Source organism: Lottia gigantea (genome assembly GCF_000327385.1).
Source record: "Lottia gigantea unplaced genomic scaffold LOTGIsca_34, whole genome shotgun sequence".
Lineage (NCBI taxonomy): Eukaryota > Metazoa > Mollusca > Gastropoda > Lottiidae > Lottia > Lottia gigantea.
The window spans coordinates 1838236-1865504 of NW_008709146.1; the positions used below are offsets into that span (position 1 = coordinate 1838236).

Here is a 27269-nt window from a genome sequence, read left to right on the forward strand (position 1 = left end):
CTGTAAAGATCTGAGGTCAGCAGCTGGGAAGTGACCATACTAGATGACACTGAGGTTTGGTTCACTTAAAGATATGGTTGATTGTTGATGATTCGTATTTTCTTTGATGAAAATAAAAACTTCTTGAAAAAAGTTTCTTGAATATAGTTTTATTTTTACAATAATAATTTGTTTACAGTTTAACAGTTTGGTTTAAATGTGTTTTCTAACATGTTTCAATACTAACTTTTGGATTGTACAATTAAACAAATTAACAGCATGACTAAAAGCTGAAAAACCCCTAACAATTATCTGCTTGATTACATGACAATATAAATATCACAGTAGACATTTATTTTAATAAGGGACCAGACAGTCAAATTCATAAGCCATCTCCATAAACCAATTGTTTATGGAGGTTTTGTTAAAAAAAAATTGATGTGATTTATAACACATAATATACATGTCGGTTGAAAGCTTTTCCTTGAAAGTAAAAAAGTATCTGAACATTATCATAATAGGCATAGATTATAATCCCTATATAACCACTCTATAGTATTAAATGAATGTAGCTGCTGTATATTAATAAGCTCATATTATAAATCATTTTGAAAATTGGTTTAGAAAGAATTAAGATCTCTCATCGTCTCCTGGAAATGTCTATTACTTTTCTGAAATATAAGAAAACATAGAATCTGACTTTAATTTATTTCAAGAATGTAATTCTCTATGTGATCATGAATAAAGAAGTAACTCATTCCAAGTTCCAATATGTCAAAGATATACATATATACATATTGACGTAAAGTAGGGTAGATTGTATGTATTAGTTCTTATTATTCATATAGTAACCCATGGTTATGGCTATTGAGAAACTGTATGCAGTAAATGACATCTTATAATGACTTTCTTAGTTATAGATTACTTACGTCTTACAATATGGTGGTATAAATCCATTATAACACTTGCATTTGCCAGGTCTCATACACTTTCCTCCATTTTCACAGGGTGTCTGACAAATTGCTGAAAAACAAAGAAACAGATTCTTAGTCTCAAAACTCAAGCGACATCCACAATATTTTCTCACATTTGAGTTTAGAAATTCTATAAGAGCATCAATAATTTGAAATGAATTTACCTGATTCACACCTTGACCCTCTATAACCCTTTGGACAGCTACATCGGTAGGGTGAACTACATACACCACCATTTAAACATGGTAATATACAAATAGCTGAAATATATAACAGTTCAACCAATCAAAATTACCTACAATTATATCACAACAAAATTTGGGGTATTGTACTTTGAATTCAAGCATACTTAGTTCAGGTAAAACAAAAATTATGATCCATTTGAGATGTATATGCATCGATACATCAAAGAAGAACAATATATTCAGTTTATTTACATGTAATATTGTTTGGACATATGTTAAATGGCAGAAATTCCTAAGGATTTTGAAAATTTAAAATAAATTGAATTTTAGCTTACGCTTTTCGCATTGGATGCCACCAAAACCTGGTCTACATTTACATCTGTTCATACCAATACACATACCACCATTTTGACATGGTAATTTACATTCAGCTGAAGTGCAAAAAGAAAGTATTTAGTGGGTCAAGAGCTTTGTCAGTTTATATACCATGAACTTCTGTGATATTAATGAAACACCTGTCAGTTTTGTATTGGTTTATGTTGAGAAATCATTACTACATTTGAGAATAGATAAGATTGCGAGATTTCATTGTCAACGAGTTAAGACGGGCTTTCTCATTGGATTAACGTCAGTTTGATTTATAATTTGGATATTGGCAGATAGAAGTCAAGTTTCTGATACATACGAAAACTGCTGTCAAATTGAAAGGAACTATAGAAGGTCAAATGAAATAAACCTTTTGAAGTCAAATGCATGAAATGAGTTCATTAGCTTCCCTCACCTGCACATGCAGCTTCACCGTCCCATCTACCATCAGCCTTACAAGTTAATATAGGCGGAAACTTAATGGGACGTAATCCTGGACGGCACATATATTGTATTCTATCATTGTAGAAATAAGTAAAACCTTGAATCACTATATTCACAATATCTCTTACTCTTGGACGACCACAAAATACACCTGTTGATGTATGAAAAGGAAAGATGTAGAAAAATCAGTAAATAATAGCCTTTAACAAGTTACAAATCTGTGATTCGAAAGATATCTTTTTAATGTTTTAAATTTTGGGATATTCCAGATTATTGGACGCTTTAAATGTCAAAAAGCTTTAAGGTATAAGTATAAATATAAATGGTTCTTACGTCGACATCGTCCTGAAGGAACAGTCCATGTGTTATCTTGTTTACAGGTGGTGTCCATATTACCTCTTGGATGGTAACCAATCTTACAATTGACAGTAGCCCTTTCTCCAGGAATGTAAGATGTAATAAACGGTGCCGAGTTCTTTACATTCACCCTATCATCACAAACGGTAACAATATCTAAAAAATAAATGATGATGGAACTATTATGTTGGTGATTTTATATTAAACAGCAGGGAGTGCTTACTCTTCTAGACACCTGATATTACTTTTCATAATGAAATACTTACTCAATTACGATTGATATGTCACCTCATGTGAAAAGGTTTTACCAATGTTTTGTCAATATGTTGTTTTGGATTTCTGCTTTTGTATTGCGATTTGGACCGTTAGTGCTTAGTTTATATTATTCTCTTTTTTTTTCAAAGGTGGATTTTTAAAACAATTTTCAGGCGACGTACACGAGTTTCAACACACTGCACTGTCAATGTAAAGCGTTTAAGAAGAGAAGATGTGTCCGAAATTGTAAAGAAGATTTCAAATATTAACTCACTTAGAGGTAGTTGACATATTGGCTGATTTCCATTCCACCTTCCATTCGCCAAACATTTTAGTTCTGCAATACCTTCCATAACATATCCAGCATGACATTCATACACAACTGTGTCGTTGTACAGTATATTTCTGAGAGGGTCGCCGCTAATCACTCTTGAGTGCAGAGGAATGGTTAAGGGACCACACGATTTACCTGTATGATAAAAAAAAACAATAAGTGAAGGGAATGAGATTTATTGTCGTCTGTTTTTGTCTAAATGTCATTTGCGACGTTCATTGTCGAATGTTATTATGGATTGTATACTGATGTTTGCTGTGTTTGGTATTAAAGTGAATTTGACTTACGTTGACATGTTGGGGCTAATCCACTCCATTCACCATTTGCTTGACAAATTAGATTACGGTAACCTTGTAGTGTATGTCCCTCATCACATTCGTAATGAACTTCTCTACCAAAAGTAAAATCATCCCCAGAATAACGCGTAGTTGTTTGCGGCGGACCACAATAAACTGGATCACATCTAGGTATCACACCATGCCATTCTCCAGTTTCACGACAATCCATGGTAGATAATCCAACTAGATTGTACCCAAGGTCACAAGAATAAGTTACTACCGAACCAACAACTCTTTGATTTAGAAGGTACAGCCCGTGATTGATTTGTGTTGGATTAGGACAGGTAATTAAGTCACATGATAGACTGTTGTCCATTGTCCACTGACCTGTTTGATCACAAATTGCATTAGGATCACCTATTATGTAGTAACCATTTGCACAAGTATACCGGGCGGTTTTCCTTGATCCTCTTGAAGACACTTGTACTGAAGCATTTGGTATGTCTGGAGGTTGTCCACATATAGGAACACATGTGGGATAGGCACCAACCCATGATCCATCGTCTCCACATTCAAGCTGACCCCCTCCTTTTATCTTATATCCTGGATTACACGTATATGATATTTGATCCAAGTATTTAAAGCTGATGCCAACTAGTTGGCCATTTAAAACATCTTGCGGTCGCCCGCAATCCACAGGAACACACGAAGGGAATTGGTGAGACCAGGTTGCATCTGATTGACACATTATCTGAGTTTCCCCAATAACTTCATATCCATCATTGCATTGAATTGTTAGCCTGTCGTAAATACGATATTCTTTGAAATTATGTGACGCAAAATATTTCCCATTAGGTATTTGAGACGGCGTTGGACAAAAGTTTTCTTGACATACTGGAATGTCAAAGTTCCAAGTTCCATCTGCTAAACAATCCAGTGTATATTCGCCATCAAGTTGGTGAGAAGGGTCACATACGAATTCTATTTGCCGACCGACAGTAAAATCAGAACCAATAACACGCCCGTTTTCCAGACTAGTTATTTCTGGACATGTTATCAAATTACAGATAGGAAGAGAGTTAGGATAGATCGTACCATTGTTAAGACACTCTATATAAGGTGATCCACTTAGCCTATAATTTAACACACATTCAATAGAAATTGCAGTCCCACCATAGAAAGACGTTTGAGAGTTCAAAATAAATCCATTTTGAATATGTGGCAGAGGACATGTTACCCGTTCGCAGACGGTTTTGCCGGAAGTCCAGGACCCCGTATCTGTACATCGTCTGCTTTGTTCACCGTTTAAGATGTACCCATCGTCACAAACATACTGAATTATTTGTCCGTATGTGAAATTTCTTCCAATAATCTTGCCGTTGGGTAGCTCCCGTGGAGAACCGCAAGACACAACTTCGCATGCTGGTTCTTGATTGTCCCAACTACCAAGAGCTAGACATGTTCTTTGTTCAGTACCAATGATATTGTAACCAAGATGACAAAGGTATTGAATTTGAAAACCGAAAGTAAAATTATCACCAAGAATAACTCCATTGGATATCTTTTCTGGTGGAGGGCAACTTACAGCCGCACAAAAAGGGGCATCGGCATCCCATTGACCAGTATTTGTGCATCTGCGCTCTCTAGATCCGATAAGGTTGTAACCAGCATTACACACATATTCTATAAGATCTTCTGTACCTAAGATCTGTCCATTGAGAAGGCCACCAGGAGGAGGACAGTTTATTTTGATGCAGTACGGACTTGTGCTGTCCCACATTCCAGATTCTCTGCATGTTAAGACACTATTCCCTATCATTTCATATCCATTGTTACATTCGAATTCCACAGATGAATTAAATGTATAGTTATCTGACTGAGAAAGAAGTCTTCCGTTAGTTATGGTCTTTGGAAGAGGTGGACACGATATTATTTGGCAATAAGGGGCTAAGATATCCCAATCCCCGTAGTCTAAACATCTTCTAATATTACCACCTATCAGCTCATACCCTCTTTTACATGTATATTCTATATCATCACCATATGCACCGGAAGTAGCGTTAACCTTCCCATGAGCAGGCACCGTAATATCAGGACAAGGAACTATTATGCAGTAAGGAATTGCATAGTCCCAATTTCCACTAGAAAGACATTTCAAAGCCTCTTCTCCTTCTAGATCATAACCAATATTGCAAGTAAAATAAATCTCGATGTCGTAATCAAAGCTTGATCCTAAAACCGCCCCTTGTTGTATAGTATATATTGGTGGACATTGGACGATATTGCATCTGAAATTGGAGACGGACCAACTTGCATTTGAAAGGCAGGTTATTGTGGGATCTCCGAATTGGGTATAACCTTTGTTACACTCAATGACATTTGAAGTGTTAAAGAGAGTTTCTGTGCCACGAATAACCGCATTAGCAATAACTGGGAACTGGCCACATGATATTCGTTCACATCGTGGTGCAGATGTATTCCAAACTGAGTTGATGGTACATAATCTAGTTGACTCTCCGACCAGTAAATATCCTTCGTGGCATATGTAAGTAATTGTATTGTTTAAAGTGTAAACGCCACCCTCTATTCTACCGTGTTGAAACCTTGCGGGATCTTCACATCGTATTATATCACAGGTTGGCTTCTTCCCACTCCATCTTCGATTAGCTTGACATAGTCTGACAGAATTACCTCGAAGGTTATAACCCTCATTACACTTATACACTATCTCCTTTTCAAAATGATAATCAGTGCCAGTAATCTGACCGTTCTTCAAAGCATGTGGATGATGACAGTGGATAGGAGCACAAATGGGGTCTTGATCTTCCCATTCTCCTGATGCTAAGCACATTCTGTTATCCAAGCCAAATATTTCATATCCTGCTACACATTTGTACACTGCGGATCCTCCGAAAGTGTTTCCGAGGATGGTCACTATTCCATAGTCGATATCATTTAAATCGGGACAAATGGTTGTCTCACACCTTGGACTGCCTGGCTCCCACTGCCCAAGAAGACCACATCGTCGTTGAGCGTCTCCTACCATCTTAAATCCGTCTAAACATGTATAATTTAAAACTGCTCCAAATGTGTAATCGGATCCAATTATCTTGGCATTCAAGGCGGCACCTGGTTCCCCACATGAAATCAGGGTACATCGTGGAAACTCATGAGACCACGCCCCGCTTGCTAGACATTGCGAACCTGTACTACCAATCAACTGATATCCGTCATCACAAAGAAAGTCTACGAGAGAGCCAAATTCTATACTGTTTTGAACCAAAGAACCATGGGGTATTGTATAGCTTGAGAGGTCGGGGCATTGAATAATATCACAATACGGTTCCGTTCCAGACCATGTGCCGTTCTCTTCACAAAATCGTTCTTGTTGACCAACAAGATTGAAGCCATCATCACAATGATATCGAGCATTTCTGCTATCAATAGTGACATAAGATCCAAATGCTATGTTAGTTATTTGTGGGCACACGATCTTTACGCAGATTGGATCAGCCCCTCCCCAAACACCACCAGAAAGACAAGTACGCGAACTTGGTCCTTCTAATCTAAAATTCTGTCTACATGAATAGGTAACAGTTGATCCGTAATCCCTCTTAAATCCGTCCACGTAACCATTCGCAAGTATATAGCTTGGACATTGTACCACCTGACATACTGGCAATGGCTGATCCCACTCTCCATTGCTTTCACATGTTCTCGTAGATGATCCTAACATTGTGTAGCCATCATCACATTCGTAGCGGATGACCGAGCCATATGTAAATTTATTTCCGATCATTTTACCGTTTGATATAACCGTAGCAGTTTTATCACAATCAACTATTAGGCAAGAAGAGCTTGAACCCGACCATACACCCAATTCATCACAGACTCGGTCTTGATCACCATTTAAGTTGTATCCTACATCACAGATATACGATGCAAGAGACCCAAAAGATGTTCCTGATATCTCAACTCTACCATTAGGCACATTGAAAGAATCTGGGCATTGCACTGGTTTGCACATAACGGCCTGTCCACTCCAAGTAAGGCTATCTAAACATCTTCTAATTTTATCACCTACTAACCTATGAGCTAATTCACATGTATATGTAGCAATAGCTCCAATGCTTAAATCCTTGTACTCAACTCTTCCGTTTTGTATTTCCACTGGCGGTTCACACTCGGAGGGCTTACATATAGGTACTGTATCAGTCCACGTTTTGTCTATTTGACATGTTCTTGAGTTGACACCTTCTAAAATATGTCCATCTGAACATTCATATTCTGCTTTGCTTGTGTAAGCCAGACCTAAAGCATTGACAAACCCGTTTGTTGGTGGCTGGGGTGGTGGGCAAGAAATTTGGATGCATAAAGGAACGACATTATTCCACCAGCCGGTGCTTTCACAAGTTAAGTTGGTATTTCCAAGAATTTCATATCCATCATTGCAGTAATATGATACCATTACACCGTATACATACGGTGGCATTCCTTTGAAATTCCCGTATATAAGATCTGGAGGTGGTCCACAGCTAACTGGCAAACAATCTGGTTCTGCTTGAGACCACTGTCTTGTTTCTAGACACGATCTTTGTCTTGTACCAACTAATTCATATCCTTCATCACAAGTATAATTTAGTGTGCTTTGAAAATCTATACCATCATACTCAATTTTGCCGTTAGTTATTGGGTTGGGTTGATCGCAAGAAACAGGGTTGCAAACGCGCTCTTCTCCAGACCAGAATCCCGTTTCTAGGCATGTTCGCCTGGATTCACCATTTAGTCTATATCCAGGATCACATTTATAAGAAAGCACATCATTCAACTGGTAAGAAAATCCTTGTATTGACCCATGCGCAAATGATAGAGGTTCTCCACAATTAACAGGTCTACACTCTGGTGGACCCGGCGTCCATTCTCCATTTTCATAACATTCAATAGTATCATCACCAACCATACTATATCCCACGTGGCATCTGTATTCCACCACTGAGAAGGCTAAAATATCACTACCACTGACATTAGCATTAGCAACCATTGGAACTGCTGGACATGTAACCTTTTCACACACTGGTAAATCAGTTTCCCAGGAACCGGATGGTAAACACGTCACTTTACCTTTGTTGTTTGAATGTGTTGTAGAGAATGTAAACCCAAAATTACACTCGTAACTGACCTGTTGACCCACTGAATATTCAGATTTCTTGTTGATTGGGTAACCGTTGTCTAAATCTGGTGCTGAAGAACAGGTTAGCATGTCACACGTTGGAACACTCTTATCCCATGTGCCGTCAGTTTGACATATTACTGCGTCGTGAGTGGTGAACAAAACATTACCAGGTGTACAGGTGAACTCAACTCTATTTCTTGGTCGGTATTTACCTTGAGGATTTTTAACCAAAGTATTTACCGAGAGCAATGGCAGGTCACAGGTTATCTCTGAAATGATACAAAATATTTGATCAGTACACAATGGCTTTGGGAAAATGAAACAGTTGTCGAGAGTTTTTGTTGTGAGCTATAACTATAGAAATATTTGGAAAGTAAGGTGTACCACAGTATGCTCTAGAAATATGCAATTCATGTTGGAACATTTTCTTACAAAATTTTACAATATTCTATATCATTTGTTAATTTTGAAGAAGAGGATAACTCACCAACACATTGTGGTTTGTCACCTTCCCATTCACCATATTCGTTGCAATATCTAGTCTTACTTCCAACTAATTGATACCCTTTATGGCAATGATATCTCACTCTATTATCAAAGCTATATCTTCTCCCTTCAGTATACCCATTTTGGATGTTACCAGGAAAACCACATTCTACCTCTGCAAAGGAAAATATAAATTGTGATATGTGTTTCTTCTCCAGCACACACATACTGATCAAAGGTATAAGCATATACCGAAAATACTTAAACAATTCCCCATACAGTTTATAGCAATTGACCAGGATTTTTGTCTTTTGTGAATTATATGATGTGAAAAACTTACTGGCACATATTGGTGGCTCCTCTTCCCAATGTCCTGTAGCTAGACACAGCTGGTCATTCATACCTGCTACATTAAATCCTCGTAGACATGAAAAGGTTGCTGAAGATCCTGCAGAAACATCAGTGTACGCCACGCTCCCAAAATCAGGTTTTGCTGGTAGAGGACAATCTGTTAATACAATAGTAGTTCTTAGTTCCTATTGTGTTTACATATCGGAAGTATACGCAATGTCTCGAAACTTGACAAAATTTTGGGTTCGCCAAGATATTAAGTTTGCCAAAGTTGTCCTATTTACGTTTGCATCCTTGGTTCACAATACCGTGCTCTAATGGATCCAGTAAAAGCTCTATTTCTATGGGTAAAACGTAAAAAGATGACGTTCAACCCACAAATTTTATGATTACTGTAGATGGAGATTCATTTGGTCAATTTCCTATCTTCATTAATCACATTTTTGAAATGGTAATTCTTTCTTTTATTGTAATTATAAACCGCTTCTGATTGGATTTGAATTGTGATTCTACGTTAAGGTGAGAGTATGCGCCTATCCACTTTTTATTTTTTAAACTACATGTATCTGTAAAGTATTATGAAACGAAAGTGTGTTGCCTATTGCATTTTTTAAATCGGATTTTTTTCCTGCAAAACAAAGGAAATTCACATAATAATAATAACTATCTCTAAGAATCAAACCAAGAATGATTTTGCTATGCGAACAAAGATTTGATAAATTTGTGACAAAAGATACACGATAATTTAAAATTTAACAAGCTTGGGCATACTCCCCCATATTCATTCAAGCTAGTATGCATTCTATGTAATATTTAGCAAATTCTACGCGAGACTCTACCAATCATTGATATGATAACCATTAACGTACAGTGCCAATTTGCAATTTTTTTATATGATAAGAGAGGATGCGTTTGGAATGTGGAGTGCGTGTGGGAAAGGATAAGCATTTACATTCTACTGCAAGTGATGTACATCTAATAGATGATAATAAGTTACTTTATAACTATTTGTAATAAATGAGCCATATTCATTGTATAAATATTTACATAACAGGTGCAAAACATGCATAGATACATATAATGCTAAATATTGTCTTAAGGTTTACAAGATGCACATAGCATTGTCCATTCACTTGTACCTTGACAGAAAGTTGATGGACTATCACTTAGTGTACCACGAAGTCCTTTGTACACATCAGGCCAAGCTAGAACATTTCCTAGATATTTATTGCAGGTTATTCTCATGTCCTCTATGGTATACAATGGTAGTTCATCATCCCATACGTTAAGATGAGTCAGACTTCCCACAAACGATTCACTCGTACTGAATTCTCCACCAACAACATCTTGCTCCTGACCAATGATAAACATACCACCACCTGGAGTAGGAAACGACAAATATAAAGACATTTGTCAAGTCAAATCTTAGCCGACCAACAGATGTAAAAAGGAAGGCATATAAAGCGTGCGGATATCGGGGTCTCCGGACTATTGGCAACCGATGAGACGGCTAAGAAAGTAGTGTCGTTTTTTCGATATCCAACTGTCCGGGGTTGGAAAACTAATCACTTTCCCGCCACTAACAAGAGGTACTGTATCAAGCTATACCAGGATCGAACGTGACAAAGTGGCAAATGCATACTATGATTGTGTTAGCGAGATGAGTAACACCTTAGAGACCGTGGACCTATAATGAGTATTCAGTAGAGAAAAATGCAGAGAATTATCTTTAAGTGGGGTGAATTATCTTACCTGGTACAGGCCTACCAGTAGATAAATCCCAACCACTATCAATTATCAGGCCATCTTTATAGATCTTCCAGGCACCTCGGTTACTTGACCAGGTGACTACAATATGATGCCATAAACCATCATTAGCTTCTAGATCTGTAACTCTTTTCTCTTGATTTACCAGTACCACAAACCTGGAGTAAAGAATACCAGAATCCATAACACTGTGTAATGATTCCCTTGGAACCTTTACCTTTGATCTCTAGTCAATTGGGACTCATCTTCATAAGGCCAAGCTACTACATTAAGAAGATGTTCGAGGCTAAACCTTTTCCTTTTTTCGTATGATCCTAGTATCGACGTTCACAGGTAATACATAGAATAAAAAAAGGACCTCACCCATTATAATCTGTTAAAGTGAAGGCATTATCGGAGCCGGGTACTGCGTAAGAATAAGGTGTACCAAAATTTAATGTATCATCACTTTTCATCCAAAACGTTACTGTGAGTGAATTAAGAGGAGGATCTGGAAACCTGAACTGAGCATTATCAACAATTCCAGGTGCTGCAAAATCTAGCTGATAGTTTACATCCAGGGCTGAAGAGGTTGAAAGAAACAGTCGGATTGGTTATTATGTTTTGTACTCATGACTATATTATCTGGGAAATCATTGGACAAGTAAGAATAATTTTCAAGGGTACTATTCACTGTTAGTGTGGCCGTTCTCGTCGGATGATTTTCCCCTTGTGACTTGTTCAAATAATGCATTAATGTGAAAGCTTCTGTGTATTTGGTAGACATTCTTGACGCTGCTTTTACGTTTATCGCCTTTTCAATCAAATATTACTTACATGTTTGACACTGTGCACCCCTAAATTCTGCTGTGCAATGACACTGGTAAGCATTTATTAAATCTTCACATTTCCCGCCATTCAAACAAGGATTTGATTTACAATCATCGATGCCCCTACCACATCTTTTACCAGTGTAGCCTGGTACACATATGCAGCTAAAAAATTTAAAATAGTTGTATGATCTTGTGAGCTCTCAACTATATTGATCTCTAGGAGTATATGGAACGCTCGTATTTTTTTTTAGATGAGAACGTGACTGGTCCATCAGCATGATTAATAAAATCTACGAATTTGTATGCCCTCGGAAGTATGAAGTAGGATTCAACATTTGTATATTCTGAAAAACATATACTTCCTGTGACGAAATTTTCTTGATAAAATTTTCTACCTTTATTTATTATAATTTTTCCATGCTTCAGTACCTGTAATCTCCGGGAGAATCCACACACGTCCCATTATTTCTACAAGGATGTGATAGACATTCATCTTCTTCAATTTCACATGTAACACCATTAAATCCTTGTGGACACTGACATTCAAATCCATCAGGCTTATCAGTACAGGTACCCCCATTTCTACATGGTCTGTCTGTACAATCATTGACATCATTCTCACAACTTACACCTAACTTGGAGAAATTTAAACATCGTTATTATCTGACATAATTGACATTAAAGTGACGGATGATTTGGTGAAATACGAGCATCAGCAACGGAACTTATTTAAAGGTTGATACTACATATCTACAAGTCAAAAGTCACACACGAAACTGTACGATGTATGTCGCAGCATATTTCCTATATGCAAATATTTGGGGTTTTTTTTTAGTTCAGTTCTATTCACAGAATAACTAAAACTTGGTCACTGGTTTAAAGCTATCATTTGTAAGGATCTGGTATTTGGAAACTGTTGAGAAGCAACACCGGATCAAATTCGAGAATTTCTACCCAAGGGGAAAGAAAATCAAGTACTGAAAGTTTACTGACGACAGTCGAACTCATCACCGCTTGACCTTGACTAGCGTAGTCATGCCAAGACCTTTTGCATATTTGAAATAGCGCAGATCATTGTATATGAATAATATTTACCTGTATATCCCACTGGACAGTTACATACATAACTATTAGGTCCATCAATACAGGTACCTTTATGTAGACATGGCGATGATAAACAGTCATCAATATCCTTTTCACATTTTTTACCTGGAAGAAAATAATAGGATTGTGATAACTCCTACAAGCAATAAGTATAATTTGTGACAGATGGTCGATAACAAGTTTTCCGACTATGGAGCTGTTGATTGAGACATACACTGGAGTAGTTTCAAAACTGAAGTGCTTAAAGGGCATATTGAGCAGCAGCAGCTCAAACTGTAGGGTTAAGGAAATTAGATAAATCAATAAATCTATCAATAAATAACAATAGACGCACCTGTGAAACCGGTTATACAGTCACATCTATAATCACCCGTCAACGTTACACAGCTACCATTATTTAAACATGGTTTAGACTGGCATTCATCTACCACCGTTTTACAAAATAAACCTAAACAACAAACAAAGATTGTATATAAATTCTATTACGCCATAACCATCATTAGCTGTAAAACCGTACAACATGGATTTTATTATTTTGAATATTTCAGAAAATTCTACACAACTTAGTAATTTTCTGTATCCCAAAGATAGAAAGACGTTACAGAAAGTGGGAACATTCTATCATAATAACCTAGGGAGAATTTTGTACTAGCCATTAATACTTACCACCAAAACCAGGTGGACAGTTGCAAGTAAAAGCTACACGTTTTGGTATACATGTTCCTCCATTAAAACAGGGGTTCTCAAAACATTTATTAATAGCTAATTGATGTTGCTGGTTCTGTATAACTGATATCGCCCCATCATTTTGGATATTCCAGTTACCTAAAGAAGTAAGAAGTACTCTGAAATAGCACACTAGCATTGATATGCTTTGTCCCTTGAACCTGTAGTCGAACAGGTGCAATTCCATTGATAATGTGATTTTATTTGATATTGCTGATGATGACTCATGGTGATGATCCAATATAAATAAACCAATCTGTATCATATATGATGTCCATGTCTATTCATATGAAAAGAAGATATCGTTTTGACTTCAGATACCCTTACCTTCACAGTCAGTCAATGCAACACTGGCTATATCATAAGTTGTGGCATTGTTAGGACACTCAAAACATCCCGACTTCTGAATGTCTGGTTGGAAGGTTCCTCTTGGACAGGCAAAACATGGTTCTAAACCATTCTTTGATACATAACCTCGTGGACAGATCTCTACAACACAAGTATAAGCAGACGTATTGGAATTGGGGCCTTTAACTTTCATCTCCTTCATAGTTAGTTCATTACTCTTTAACTTTCAGACTAATTATTAGAACACTATTTCTAAATATTAATTCTCAAAAGTAGGTGTTACATTATTTTGTCGAGGTCGACAGCAAAATGCTGAGTTTTGATATTTATAAGCTTGACTATTATATTGAACATATACAACAGATTATCCACAACACCCCCAACGCATCATGTTATCAAGAACATAATCATTGTTAGTGTACATACCTTTGCAATCTTTACGAGTTCGACTTCCCCTTCTGGGTGTGGTGAGACCAGGTGGACATAGTGTACAGTTAGTTTGAGCATACTGTGGTTGGTACCATCCTATATCACATGTTTCACATCTCTCTAATCCTGATTCAGAGAAACTTCCTGGTAGACATTGAGCTGAAATGGGCAATTGGTTTTGATAGAAGGCTTTGTTTCAAATAAAGTAATACAATGCAAATATTGTATATAGAAATTACTTACCAAGACATTCTCCTTGGCTTTTAGAATTATTTTGGGAAGTTGATGTTTTATTGGGACAAACAAAACACGTAATACTTCCTTCCTTTTCTTGATAGTTTCCTCTAAAACAACTTTCACAAACTCTCTTTACAACATTGAAAAATGTGCCAACTGGACAGTTAACTGAAATGATATGTTTAAGTTGATATACTTCTATATTTAAATATTATGTTTCTTTTCTACCTCTTCTATAATAACTATGACATGTCAGATAGTCACAGAATCAGAAAGTTTGGGGCTAAGCATATTTTAGAATGATAATCAATTCACGGGTTTATTGTCGTCATTTTAGACTTACCACAATCGGATCCTATAAGAATTTGTCCATCTGGACACTGAAACTTTGGGTCCTCACTATCCAACTCCATTCCATTGAAGAAAATCTTTTTACCAGATGTTAAGATATCAAATTCACCATCCTTGGCATCATTTTGCAATGTTCTTACCACCTTTTTCAATGTCTTTTCTAGCTTCTTCTGTGATGTCTTATCATCATCTGGTTTTCCAGATGATTTGATTGAACCTAAAGGATAAGGATTGGTTTAGTTCATGATGATTCCCTGTGTGTTTGGGTATCAAGTGATCATAATAACACTGGTTCTAATCTAAGCATGAGATAGAAGAACATTTTAAATCTTAAAGCCATGCAAGGATTTCTTGATAAAGAAATAATTAAAGTAAAACTAGTTACCCTCAATTGAGAAGTCAAAAGTGAGAAAAGTTTTCCTTGGAAGAGGGTTGACCACACTTCTCTTTCTCCTTCCAAAGCTGAATTTAACTTTGTTAAAATCTGAAAAATAAAGATATGAAGGTGTAATGAGATATATTATATAAATTATAAAAGTATGAACATAAAAGGAAACGACAACTAACAATGGAATAATAAATCTGTGACTGACTTCGTGGAGGCTTACCTTCATCCTCTTCACACGTTGTTTCAAGACCATGTATACCACATGCTATATCACCAACACAGATCTCATTGATCTACAAATTAAAATGGACAAGCATAAAATAGCATAAATGGCACGAAAATGGACTCTTTTTTCCAATAAAATCCTGATGAATATATTATGTCTGAAACAGGTGTTTGCAGTCTGAGATGATATTTTATCAGTTAGTGGCATGGTTCTTCATGTTTACTTCGGCAGAAGGCTTTACTGATTGCGGTAGAATTTTCTATGACAAGTTCAGGTTTATAATGAAGTTTTATCTTGAATTAAAATTTGAGACACTACAGAAAAGATATTTGATTCAACCTACTCTATTTGTAACTTTTCTTTCAAATCGGCCTTTAATAGTATTCAGGAGTTTCTGATCTCTACAGGAGAGTTTGCTGGTGAATTTAAATTTAGCCTCTTGAACTAGATCGTTGGATGTATGTTTAACTGAAAGAGATAACCATTCAGTTTTCTCTGACAAAGACCTAAATGTGTCTTTCCCCTGAAAATGCAATCTTACTACTGTCTGTTTTTGACGCTTTTGTCAGCTACTTGATCAGATTTGTATTCCTGATTAACGGTTAGGACTCACATTCTCGTTTGAATTCACATTATACAAAGCAGCATGCTCTAAGGAGTTGATCTTCGGGAGCAAAAACAAAATTGATAGTTAACTTTGGTTAGGTACCATTTATCAATTAACGTCTTCCAAGATTGATTCCTTTTATCAAATTATGGAGAACAGTGGCAATACATCGCTTTAGATTGAGTTCAAGCAAAACAAATGTGTACAAACCTGAACAGTCGGGGAAAGGCATCTGATCCTCAGGTTTCCACATATCATCATAAGCACAGAAGTATTCTGGAGCAGGTGGTATAGCAAAGGCATACCCTTCCATACAGAATATCTTACATATTACCCCTGCATCATTCTCAAAACAGGTTCTATTCCCATTGACAGGTGGTTCCGGGAATTCACATGGATGAGCTGAAGGAATAAATAACTAGTCAGTAGGCCTTCCTTTATTATCAGTACAGTACAAAGCAATAACGGCCTGGATTTTCCAGTCCCACCAGTGAAACGGATACAGTGAGTCCAAACGTATCATTAATACAAAGTTAATCAGAGAACCAACAACGACATAAGATGGTGTTGCTGATGCAAAATGGTAGGAGTTTATTATAGAATGGAGATGAGAATTCCTTTACATGCTAATCGTGCCAAAGCATATAACTAGCTGCCGTTCACTCTATTAAGTACTCCGGTCTTATTCAAAATAAATTTTGTCACTTACGAATGACATTTATTTCCAGAACACAAGTATTGTTGTTCCCACTCTTATCTATAGCTGTATAGGTCACATTAGTTTTACCCATGGAAAACCAGCCGGGAGTGTGAGTCTTAACGACTTGAAGAGGTTCACCAGAATTATCACTGAATATTGGCTCTTCCCATGTCACATTTCCATACTTGTCAGGTGATACAACTGCCTTTGGTGAGAAACATTTATCAACTCTTGGAGGTGTCTTATCTGAAATATGATATGCTTGAACTGACATTGTGTAAGCTATGATATTAACATAAAACAACGATGTAGTATAATTAATGTCGAATAACGGGGTACGAAATATTATTGCCGGTTTAGCATTTCAATTTCAGGAAACATATAACAACTTCACAGGAAGCTTGTTTAAAAGGTTAACATAAATGAATATTTCGAAACAATCATACCTACAACATGGATATAGATTTTACATTTGGCTTTATTTTTATTCCAATCTTCAGCTATATATGTTATAGTTGTATATCCTATGGGAAGTTTTGCAGGTGATTCTAGTGCTGGTACTGCTGTTGTTCGTGGTAATAGACCAGAGTTATCTACTGCTAGAGGTAGCTGCCACGACACTAGAGTTTCTGGTTCATCAGGATCTGCGTCAACCACTAGCTTCTTTGGACATTGTATGAATGGGGGATTCTCGTCTGAAAAACATCACAACGAAAATGCTCTAAAGCAATGACCATATTGATTTTCAAGGGACCTTATCACGGTGAAGTAATAAACCAAATCAAAAAGTTCAAAACAAAGCCGTCTTTCCGAGATCCATTCTTCCCTATCATAAATGTAAGATTTAATATACACCTACCTACGCACTGATTGGGAACATTACTAGGAGGTGCCCAATTACCACCTGGGGTACATTGTTTGGTACTTGGTCCATAAAGGGTGTAGGCTGATAAACAGGTCATCAGACAAGTTGTACCAAATAATACTTCTCCTGCAGTACAGCCTGCTGGTGTTATTAATCCATCTCTCAAAGGTGCTAGAGGTTGACATGTTATTTCTGTGAAAAAGAGCAAATTTTACACACTCCAATCCCCATTTTATAAGAGGTCGAGAGAATACGCATAGACATAGATCTAACAATATCTCATATCAGTAAAAGTGTAAAAAACATTAGCCTATGGCATTCTCACAAACCATCTTGGATTATAAATATGACAATTAACAAGATTAGCTCCATGAGAGGGATGCAAAGTGTCATAGAAGAACTAAATCCAATTAAAGTTTAACATCTACAGCTGCTTCAGAAGGTCAAACAAAAGAATTTACCTCTACACCTGGTGTTGATACCAGTCCAAAGAGCAATTGCTAAACAGGACCTCTTCCTGGAACCAACCAGTTTGAATCCATTATCACAAGTAAATCGACATTCAGTAGAATAGGTGAAGTCATCTCGACTACAAATCATATGACCATGTTTTGGTGTGGATAAAGGTGGGCAGGTTTTCACTGAAACGAGTACACAATCCATGTCTGAATTTGAAGCATAGGATCATACCCCTGTGTAAGACTCAACAGTATAAAATAATCAATTTTCAAACAAGCAAAAATAATTTTGAAAAGTTACTTATGCATCCGGTTGTTGTTCCAGACCAGGTACTATCTTCTTGGCAAATTCTTAAACTACTGCCTCTCAATTCATATCCTGGACGACATTTTAATCCACAAGCAGCATTGAACACGTTGTTACATTTGCTGTTTACAAAATATCCATTGATTGGTGCTTCTAACATGGGACATCTGTAGGCTGAAAATGATAAAGATTAACTTGTACACACCAACTAAACAGAAATTCAAAGGGTATTTAAGGGGCGTTGGAAAAACTTTAATCAAAGATTTAAATACCAACAGAGGCATTTGTAGTTGTCATCAGATACGCTGAGTAAATAAACATGCGCACTATTGGATGATGAGAGTTATGCTAGATGCACGTCTTACTGGACCGTCTGAAGAAAAACAGTGCATATGTGATTGTCTTACCAGCACATTCTGTATCAGTAGTATTATGATAACCTTTCCTACAAGTACATTCTGAAATATCAGTAGCCCCTATTCCACTGACATGGTTATCATCAGGACAAGGTGAACACGACTTAATATCTCCTGCTCCAGTAAAGTTCTTGTACGTCTTCGAAGGACATGCTGAAAGGGAATTTAAAGACGATTTAAATTTTTTATCTTTCCATTTATTTTCTTTCTATGTCCAGATAATCTGGAAAGGATGCTTCTTTAACATCCGGTAAATGTGAAATTCTACAACCTAATCTTACGTGTTTGATTTTGTACAGCAAGGCATGAATTAAATACAACATTTAAGTCGGTTTATTGTCGTGTATTATAATTGTTACGTATACAGTCGTAATGCTCGACAGTATAGTGTATCTTCACAACCAATGTTATCTTAAACATTCTGTAGTCCTAGTTATATTGTGATTCTCGGTAGGAAAATATTATATTGAAGAACATAAATATAAAAGAAAGGGAAAACCTACGAGCACATCCTGTTTTTCCTAAACCATGACCATAATAACCAGGTTGACATAAGCATTCATATTTTCCTGTATGAGTTCCACACATACAATCAGCTTTCAGATGACAACACTCTCTTCCCTCTTTACATAAACTAGAACAACTGGATTTACTCTGTGTCACATATGATCCCGAATGCAAATCTGAAAAGGCAAAGTTTTAAACAATTTTTTGTCTGTCTATTTTAAAAATGCAGTTGAAATCACATTACGGAACACAACAAAGAACTCAATGGAAGAGGTTATGGTCTTCGTGCATAGTCACTGCTTGTTCTTTTTTAAGTAGTATTTACACTGTGTTTGCAATAGACCAACATATGTAGGTCCTCACCTTCGTGTAGAGCTCTTCTGGCCAAAGCTTCGAACTCTTCAAAACTATCTAAAATGTAGCAGGTTTCATTTTTAGGATCAGAAGACATGTCATAGAGCTCACGAACATTTCCATTCTTTATACCAAAGGTGAAAATCTTCAATCCCAATTTCTTTAATTCAGTGGCTTCTGGTCTTGGATCTCCACCGTTTGAGAAACCATCCGTGATTAGAAATATAGCTTTAGCCGAATCACTTCTAGCCGCCCTCAAAACGTTCTGAAATGAATAAAATTGTATTTTTAATTACATCTATGCTTGCCTCAACTCAATCATATAAGATATAACAAAAGCAATGAAGTATAGTGACAGTTACATATCTCCTGTATTATAACAAATATATATATATCCTGAATTGTAACAGTTATATATAGTCTGTATTGTAATAGTTAAATATCTTATATGGAAACGGGTATATGTCCTGTATTGTAACATGTACATACCAGGCACTGTAACAGTTATATACCTTGTATTGTAATAATTATATATCCTGTAACAGTAATATAGCATGTATTGTAACAGTTATATATCCCGTCTTGTTATAATTATATGTCCTTTATTGTAACAGTAATATAGCATGCATTGTAACAGTTATATGCCATGTATTGTAACAATTGTATACCTTGTTTTGTAAATGACATATATCTTGTATTGTAACAGTTATATATCCCGTCTTGTAACAGTTATATATCCCGTCCTGTATTGTAACAGTAATAGCATGTATTGTAACAGTTATATGTCTTGTATTGTATCAGGTGTATAGCCTTGGATCGTAACATGTATACCTTTTGTATTGTAACAGTGATATATTTTGTATTGTAACAGTGATATATTTTGTATTGTTACAGTTGTATATTTATTATTGTAACACTTACATATATTGGATTGTAACAAGTATTGTAACAGCTATATAAATTGTAATGTAATAATTTCCTATGTAATTAAACTTTCTGTTTGTTTAGAAAGCGTATCTTTTTTGCATTTTTGAACCAAGATTTATGAAAAATTTATAAAAATGTGAGATTATGTTTTCTTTTATAAAAAGGCAAATAGTTCATTTATAAAGATAATGCATAGAAATATTATCCATGAAACTAAAAGACTTGGTTCACAAATCTTATTAACGCTTATCAGAATCCTGTGCGTTGACCTTTTTACTACGAATAATAATTTAATCGAAAACTTAACGGCTGGATATTATTTGATTGAAAAAAGGTTCTACAAAAGTTATGTAAGAAATTTTACATAAGTTTAATTTTAACATTAAGTTATAATGCGTTAAAATTTATCAATTAAGGATTTATTTCACAAGACAGCAACGAAGCATAACCCGTTATTTCTCATATATTGGCGAACGAGTATTGGAATTATGAATTATGACTGGTAAATAATTCTTACCATGTTTAAAACATGTGTTTTGGTATATAATAGGTCGATAAGTCAGTACCTTCAGGAAATAATTACAATGTTTATTTATATAGTGATTTGTTTATGTTTACTCTATACATGTCAATAAAATCACATGTTTTGAATGTTTCTGACCTATTTTTAAATCTCTACAATTTCGTATATTCACTAGTTAAACCAGGATGTACCCTTGCACATTTCTTAGGATAACTTTAAAGATTGACACGTTGTATTTTGTAATTATAATGACATATGCCAGTTGTATGATTTATTTTGCCTCTTCCAAAAAACTAAATTTTATATAGAATAGAAAGAACGTAAAACCGAAAACCCATCGTTCGATCACATACGGGTTTATAGGCTAATAAAACTTAATTAAGTTCTTCTTACCTTTGCTTCAATAAAAGCACCTAAAGTATAAGTTCCACCACCAATATATCTGATTTTAGGCATTTCATCAGCCAATAAACCACATTTCTGATTACTTGCTTTAGGTTTAGTAAGATGGTCCACATGACGGATAACTTTCCCGCGGGACGAAAACGTTATTACAGAAACTCTTGTTGCATTTACATCCACGGTAAAATCAGCCAATAATTTCCTGACAAATTTCAGCTCATCAAAGAAATTAGTGGCTCCAACGCTAGCAGAGCTATCTACTAGAAACACCAAATCCACTTTCCTATTTTCAGTATCACGTAATGCTTGTACATGTCGCTTTAAGATATTTCCTAAAGTTTCTACTTTTGCTTTATTCAAGCTCATGGGTCTGAATAGAGAGTTGTAATAGTCCCTCATATACCCCACAGAACAACAAAGTACACTTAATAAAATAAACAGTCTTAATAAATAAACAGCTTTACCACAACAAACCATTTTCACTTTGTATCACTGGAAAATATCACAGAAAAGTTTCACAAGAATACTCCATTGAGTCGCTCCTCTAGTCGACAGACTAGATCTCCAAGACTCTAGAAGGAACCGAGTTTCACACAAATACCACAGCAAAAATTAGTTCCCAGCTTTACTGTGATGTTAATGCCACCAATAAATACTTTTTATCCTAAATTTCTAATGTTATGTTATACTATAATATTTATGTTATCCTTATCAAATGTATGCAAACTAATGTTTCTTGCCTGTCATCAGATAAAACTCTTTAACACAAACCATCTGTTTACAATTTTACTTCTTCTTTAACTAAATTCTTCACGAATTCTTATATAATAATAACTTCTTCAGACTTCACACGAAATGTGGTCTTAATTTACTATACAATTTGCTAATGATAGAAACTGTTTACTATAAGATGCACATTAATTGCTATTTAAACTTTCATCTCTCACGTAAATTGGTCCAAAGTATAAGATTTCTGCAATTATTAATCCAAGCGTAATTCGCATTGTTACATTCCAATATGATCAAATCAATTCTGTGAAAAATTGTAAACCTATTCCTGGTTTCGTAGTAATTTTGTTTTCAAGTTCTGTCGATGTTATTTTGATATGAATATGAGAAATACAAAATAGGTCGAGATAGTTCTGTGACCAATCTGTTAAAACCATATCTTAACGAATGACGACTAAATACATGTATAAACATACAGATCAGGTTTCATATCCTTCTCCAAAATACAAACCTATCTTTTGCATCGAAAAATAAATATGTTTGTGGCACACTCTACCAGATGTGTACCAGACCTTCGCTGTAGACCCTAGTTTACCTGAAGTCTTACTTAAGTTTTTATTAACCTTCAGAAATTAAAGAAGTTAAAAAACGTAAAAATGTAAAAATCTACTTAAGAAAAGTATAATAATAACTTTTATGTACAGTGTTCATAGAAAGTATAAAATATATCATTACGAAAATATTTTTATTTTTCACAACTGCCGGAAAAGGGAAAAATATTCACACGTGTCATTCGTTAGTTGACTAGGTCCATGTTGATTTTAATCAGTATAGTTTATGGGTAACATATTGGTAAACATCAGGGAGACCTCTTTAGTCCCTACTTGTTTATTACAAACATACATGTAATGTTACCAGTTACATACTTCACTCTCTAAAGATGGTGTGAGGTTGAATTTTGGCAAAATGAGTCAAATTCCCTTAAAATCTTAATCAAAAAAGTTTAAAAAAAACAATATTCAATAACAAATTTATTTTGTAAAAGAATAAAATAATTTTGGCAATGTTATATTACAAGATAATTCGTGTTGCATCATACAGTAGAGCACTGTTCCATTCAATTTACACGGAATTGTATAAAACCAATTTCAGCCAAATTCAAAGTAACTTTTTGGCTTTGAGATTTTTATTTCTGCAGTCAAATAACACCGAATATATGATAATTGTGTCACTACGATCATTAATCTAAAACTCTGTCCACCAATGTCTTTTGAGAACATTCTTTTGAAACTGGATTTTTTATTGTTCAGATTATCATGAAAAAGAAAAATATCAACAATTAATATGTGTCGTGTAAACTAGGTATAAAACAATTTTTGTTTTGAAATAATTCAAATATAAAGATGATTTGTATTTGACTAAGTCCCATTTCCTCAACCCGAATCAAAGAAAAGTCCCATGTCATAAAGTCTAAAACCAGGCATAGCTTCTAATGCCGACGGTTGGTCCGATAACGACACTTTATTAAGAATACAAATTCGATTGTCTTTCTCCGTTCTACTCTTCGATTTTTTTCGAAACTCATAATTAATTGACCGACAAGTTTCGTATCTTAAACAGTATAAAGCACATTTCACAACTCGATCAGTGACAGTCCTAAAAATCTCATGTCCAACAATTCCTTTGTTTTTAGTTTTCCTTGCACTGATCACCCGATTTCTCATTTTCTTCTTCTTTCTCTTTGATTTGTTGGTTTCTGAAAAATGAAGTATATATTCTGACGAAGGTAAGTTCATTTCATTACTATATGTAACAATGTTTAATTTCTTGCGAAATTTACAGTGAACATCATTTAATGCGTCCTTTTTATTATTTCGGCCAGCCAGAATTATTGAAAAAATCACCGTCGAATCAGATCAAAAACAAAGATTAATAAATAAATCTCCGTGATATTTTATTTAGTTCAATATGTTTATATTTATAACATCAGTACCTGGACATTCTGGTTCAACACAGGATTGCTTTTCTTGAGATTTTCCTTTGCAGTCATTTTTGAAATTTGAATTTATACACGTTCTTGATCGAGTCGATGTGCCTTTACCACAAGTTACACTACAACCTGTCCAATCAGACCATTTAGCCCATTCTGTAAGTGAATAAATGAAACAAAGATTACTCGGTCAAGTAGCAGCTTCTTCTGTAACGTTTCGGTTTTCATTTGATTTTGAAAGAATCATACCTGGACAATCCGTAAGAGAACATATTTCAGTTTGTTTATCATTTCCTTTACAATCTTTACTATCTTTTGAATTGAGACATTTTCTTGTTCTTTGTTTCTGTCCGGTACCACAAGTTACACTACAACCTGTCCAATCAGACCACTTACTCCATCCTGTAATGGAATGTATTGTTACGTATGCGCACATTTATTTAGAATATTATCATTAGATAGAAACTATAAGTGAGGTTTTAATGAAAATGTTTTTGAATTCGCACAAATTATATTGTATTTCATGTAAATAAATATTAAGATACCTGGACAAGATGTAGTAGAACAATTTTCAGTTTGTTTATCATTTCCTTTACAATCTTTACTATTTTTTGAATTGAGACATTTTCTTGTTCTTTGTTTCCGCCCAGTTCCGCAAGTTACACTACAACCTGTCCAATCAGACCATTTAGCCCATTCTGTAAGTGAATAAATGAAACAAAGATTACTCGGTCAAGTAGCAGCTTCTTCTGTAACGTTTCGGTTTTCATTTGATTTTGAAAGAATCATACCTGGACAATCCGTAAGAGAACATATTTCAGTTTGTTTATCATTTCCTTTACAATCTCTACTATCTTTTGAATTGAGACATTTTCTTGTTCTTCGTTTCTGTCCAGTTCCACAAGTTACACTACACGCTTCCCAATTAGACCATTGGTCCCATACTATAAAGGCAATAAAAGCAGTTTAGTTTAGTGTTTTGGACTATTAGAATTATTAAAATTATAAAGGAACTGCTTGTTTGCCTTGGTAGTTTTTGTCTCGTGGATTTCTATTCTTATCGTAGAGATTTTGCATTGTTAATCAATAAAACTTTTAACCAAGGGTCACTTGCCAAGAATAACATTACCGGCCTTCTCGTGCGAGCGATATCAGTCTGAACAACCCATCTTTGGTGTTATGACATTGCTTTAAATTTTAGATGCGATTGGCATTTTCAACCCGGTGTACTTCCGGTGCATCAAAGTAGTTGATGACATTTCTAAAATAGCCTAACCACACTGACCTGGACAAAGAGATTGACTACAGTCTTTAGTTTCTTTTGAACTTCCAGAGCAACTGGAGTCAGAACACGTTCTAGATCTGGCCTGTTTACCACCACCACAAGTTACACTACAGTCACCCCAACTAGACCATTTGCTCCATCGGGTAACTGAAAGTGAAATCAAAGCAATCTTATATATGAACCTGCTTGATAATACCATCTCTAGTCAAATTTTATATTTTTAGCTTCTAAGACTGGTATTGAAATGTTTTGGTACGATTTTGTCTCTTATAGTTAAGGATGTTTTGTGGTTTTGTGATTTCATTAGAAGCTAGGATTGACTTTAATTAATTTTGTTTGACTATTATCTATGGCATGTTATACTTGTTTTAATTATCGATAGAATTTAATGTTACTTTATTTAGCGTTGCCACAAAAGCTAAAATGCATTACAATTATAGTGAAAGTTTCTAATCATGGGGCAAATTGACCTTAAAATACTCTGTATCATCGCATAGACTTTCATTCAAAACACCTTAATCAACTTCCATTATCATAAAACCTAGAAATAGACGAGGTATTGTGTCTGTTGCGAGATAGCAGATACAATAAAATAGTAGTAAAAGGATCCTATTTTCTATCGTATTGATAATATCGCACCGACTGCGATTCAGCTCATCTCAGTAATTGAATGGGTTCATATGTACTGTGACTGGCTGATGTATTGTAGATGGATTGAGGTATTTGAGTTTTATACATTTCAGATTGACCGTGTGTTATACTATAGATTGTCAGAGTTTTATAATGAGTTATGTATTGTAGATGGACTGAGATATCTGCTGTAGATTGGTACAGTTTTATACTTTTATGACTGAGTATCTGTAGATTGACTAAATATGAGTTAAATTACGGTGGATTGGATCCTGGAATGGTTTTTATACTGTAGGATTTATATTGTGTGGATTGTAGGATGATTGAGTTTTGTAGTGTAGATTAACTGAGTTATAAACATTGACATTGAGTTATATTCTGTAGATTGGCTGAGTTATATACAATAAATTTAATGGGTTTTACACTGATTTGGGTGTGTACAGCGGGTTGACAGTGTTATTTACCATAGAGTCCTGGCCATATATGATAGACAGTATACTGCCTTTCCTAAAATATACATCATTGATTACCGTAGACCTGTTATACGGATTACTGACTATTGATTTGGCATTACGTGAAATATTCGTCGTTGTTTGTTCAATATAAAACTTCCATTGTCATTGTTGAAACATGCCTATCCTATTAATATCGTGTATATAGAAGCGACTACAGCACTGTGGAAGCCAATCTAATTAAAATTAAACCAAACTTTCGGCCGTTTTTTTATTACCTTTTATTTTTGATATTGTCACTTAACCCGATAAACACCGCGTCATAAAAGGCACTGGGGAGAGGAAAGGGGGTAGGGGGGGTAAAATTTGTTAAAGCAGACGTCATAGAGTTTTTTCTAGGAGGGCAAATGCCCCTCCTGCGCCGCATCTTGATACCCCCATACATCCTCCTCTCCGGATACCCCAACCCCACTGGTATACTTTTTAAGACGGCTGTAACTAAAAGATTTTGCCCCCCCCCCCCCCTCTTTCACTCACTCTTATAATA

The 27269-nt window shown here is 35.4% G+C and overlaps 2 protein-coding genes across 2 annotated transcripts; both read right to left on the bottom strand.

Annotated features, from left to right (window-relative positions):
- Positions 1–130: 130 nt before the first annotated feature.
- Positions 131–22113, bottom strand: LOTGIDRAFT_233055 (hypothetical protein; the record flags this gene model as incomplete). Its single annotated transcript, XM_009058499.1, has 35 exons — positions 131–650; positions 909–1002; positions 1118–1213; positions 1474–1569; positions 1920–2099; positions 2282–2461; positions 2835–3029; positions 3182–8614; positions 8833–9006; positions 9172–9339; positions 10322–10561; positions 10935–11107; positions 11313–11511; positions 11766–11923; positions 12191–12392; positions 12857–12970; positions 13200–13313; positions 13532–13690; positions 13919–14080; positions 14366–14527; positions 14612–14773; positions 14949–15173; positions 15342–15440; positions 15565–15637; positions 15914–16038; positions 16388–16579; positions 16887–17123; positions 17324–17572; positions 17737–17934; positions 18204–18383; positions 18502–18681; positions 18915–19076; positions 19427–19606; positions 19794–20049; positions 21628–22113. The coding sequence occupies 35 exons, from the start codon at positions 22111–22113 to the stop codon at positions 620–622; spliced, it is 11334 nt and encodes a 3777-aa protein (XP_009056747.1). The 3' UTR covers positions 131–619.
- Positions 22114–25087: 2974 nt separating this feature from the next.
- LOTGIDRAFT_120716 (hypothetical protein) lies at positions 25088–25839 on the bottom strand (the record flags this gene model as incomplete). The annotated part of the gene is made up of 2 exons (XM_009058500.1): positions 25088–25299; positions 25632–25839. 2 exons carry the CDS (start codon positions 25837–25839, stop codon positions 25088–25090), a joined length of 420 nt encoding a protein of 139 aa, XP_009056748.1.
- Between the last annotated feature and the right edge of the window lie 1430 nt (positions 25840–27269).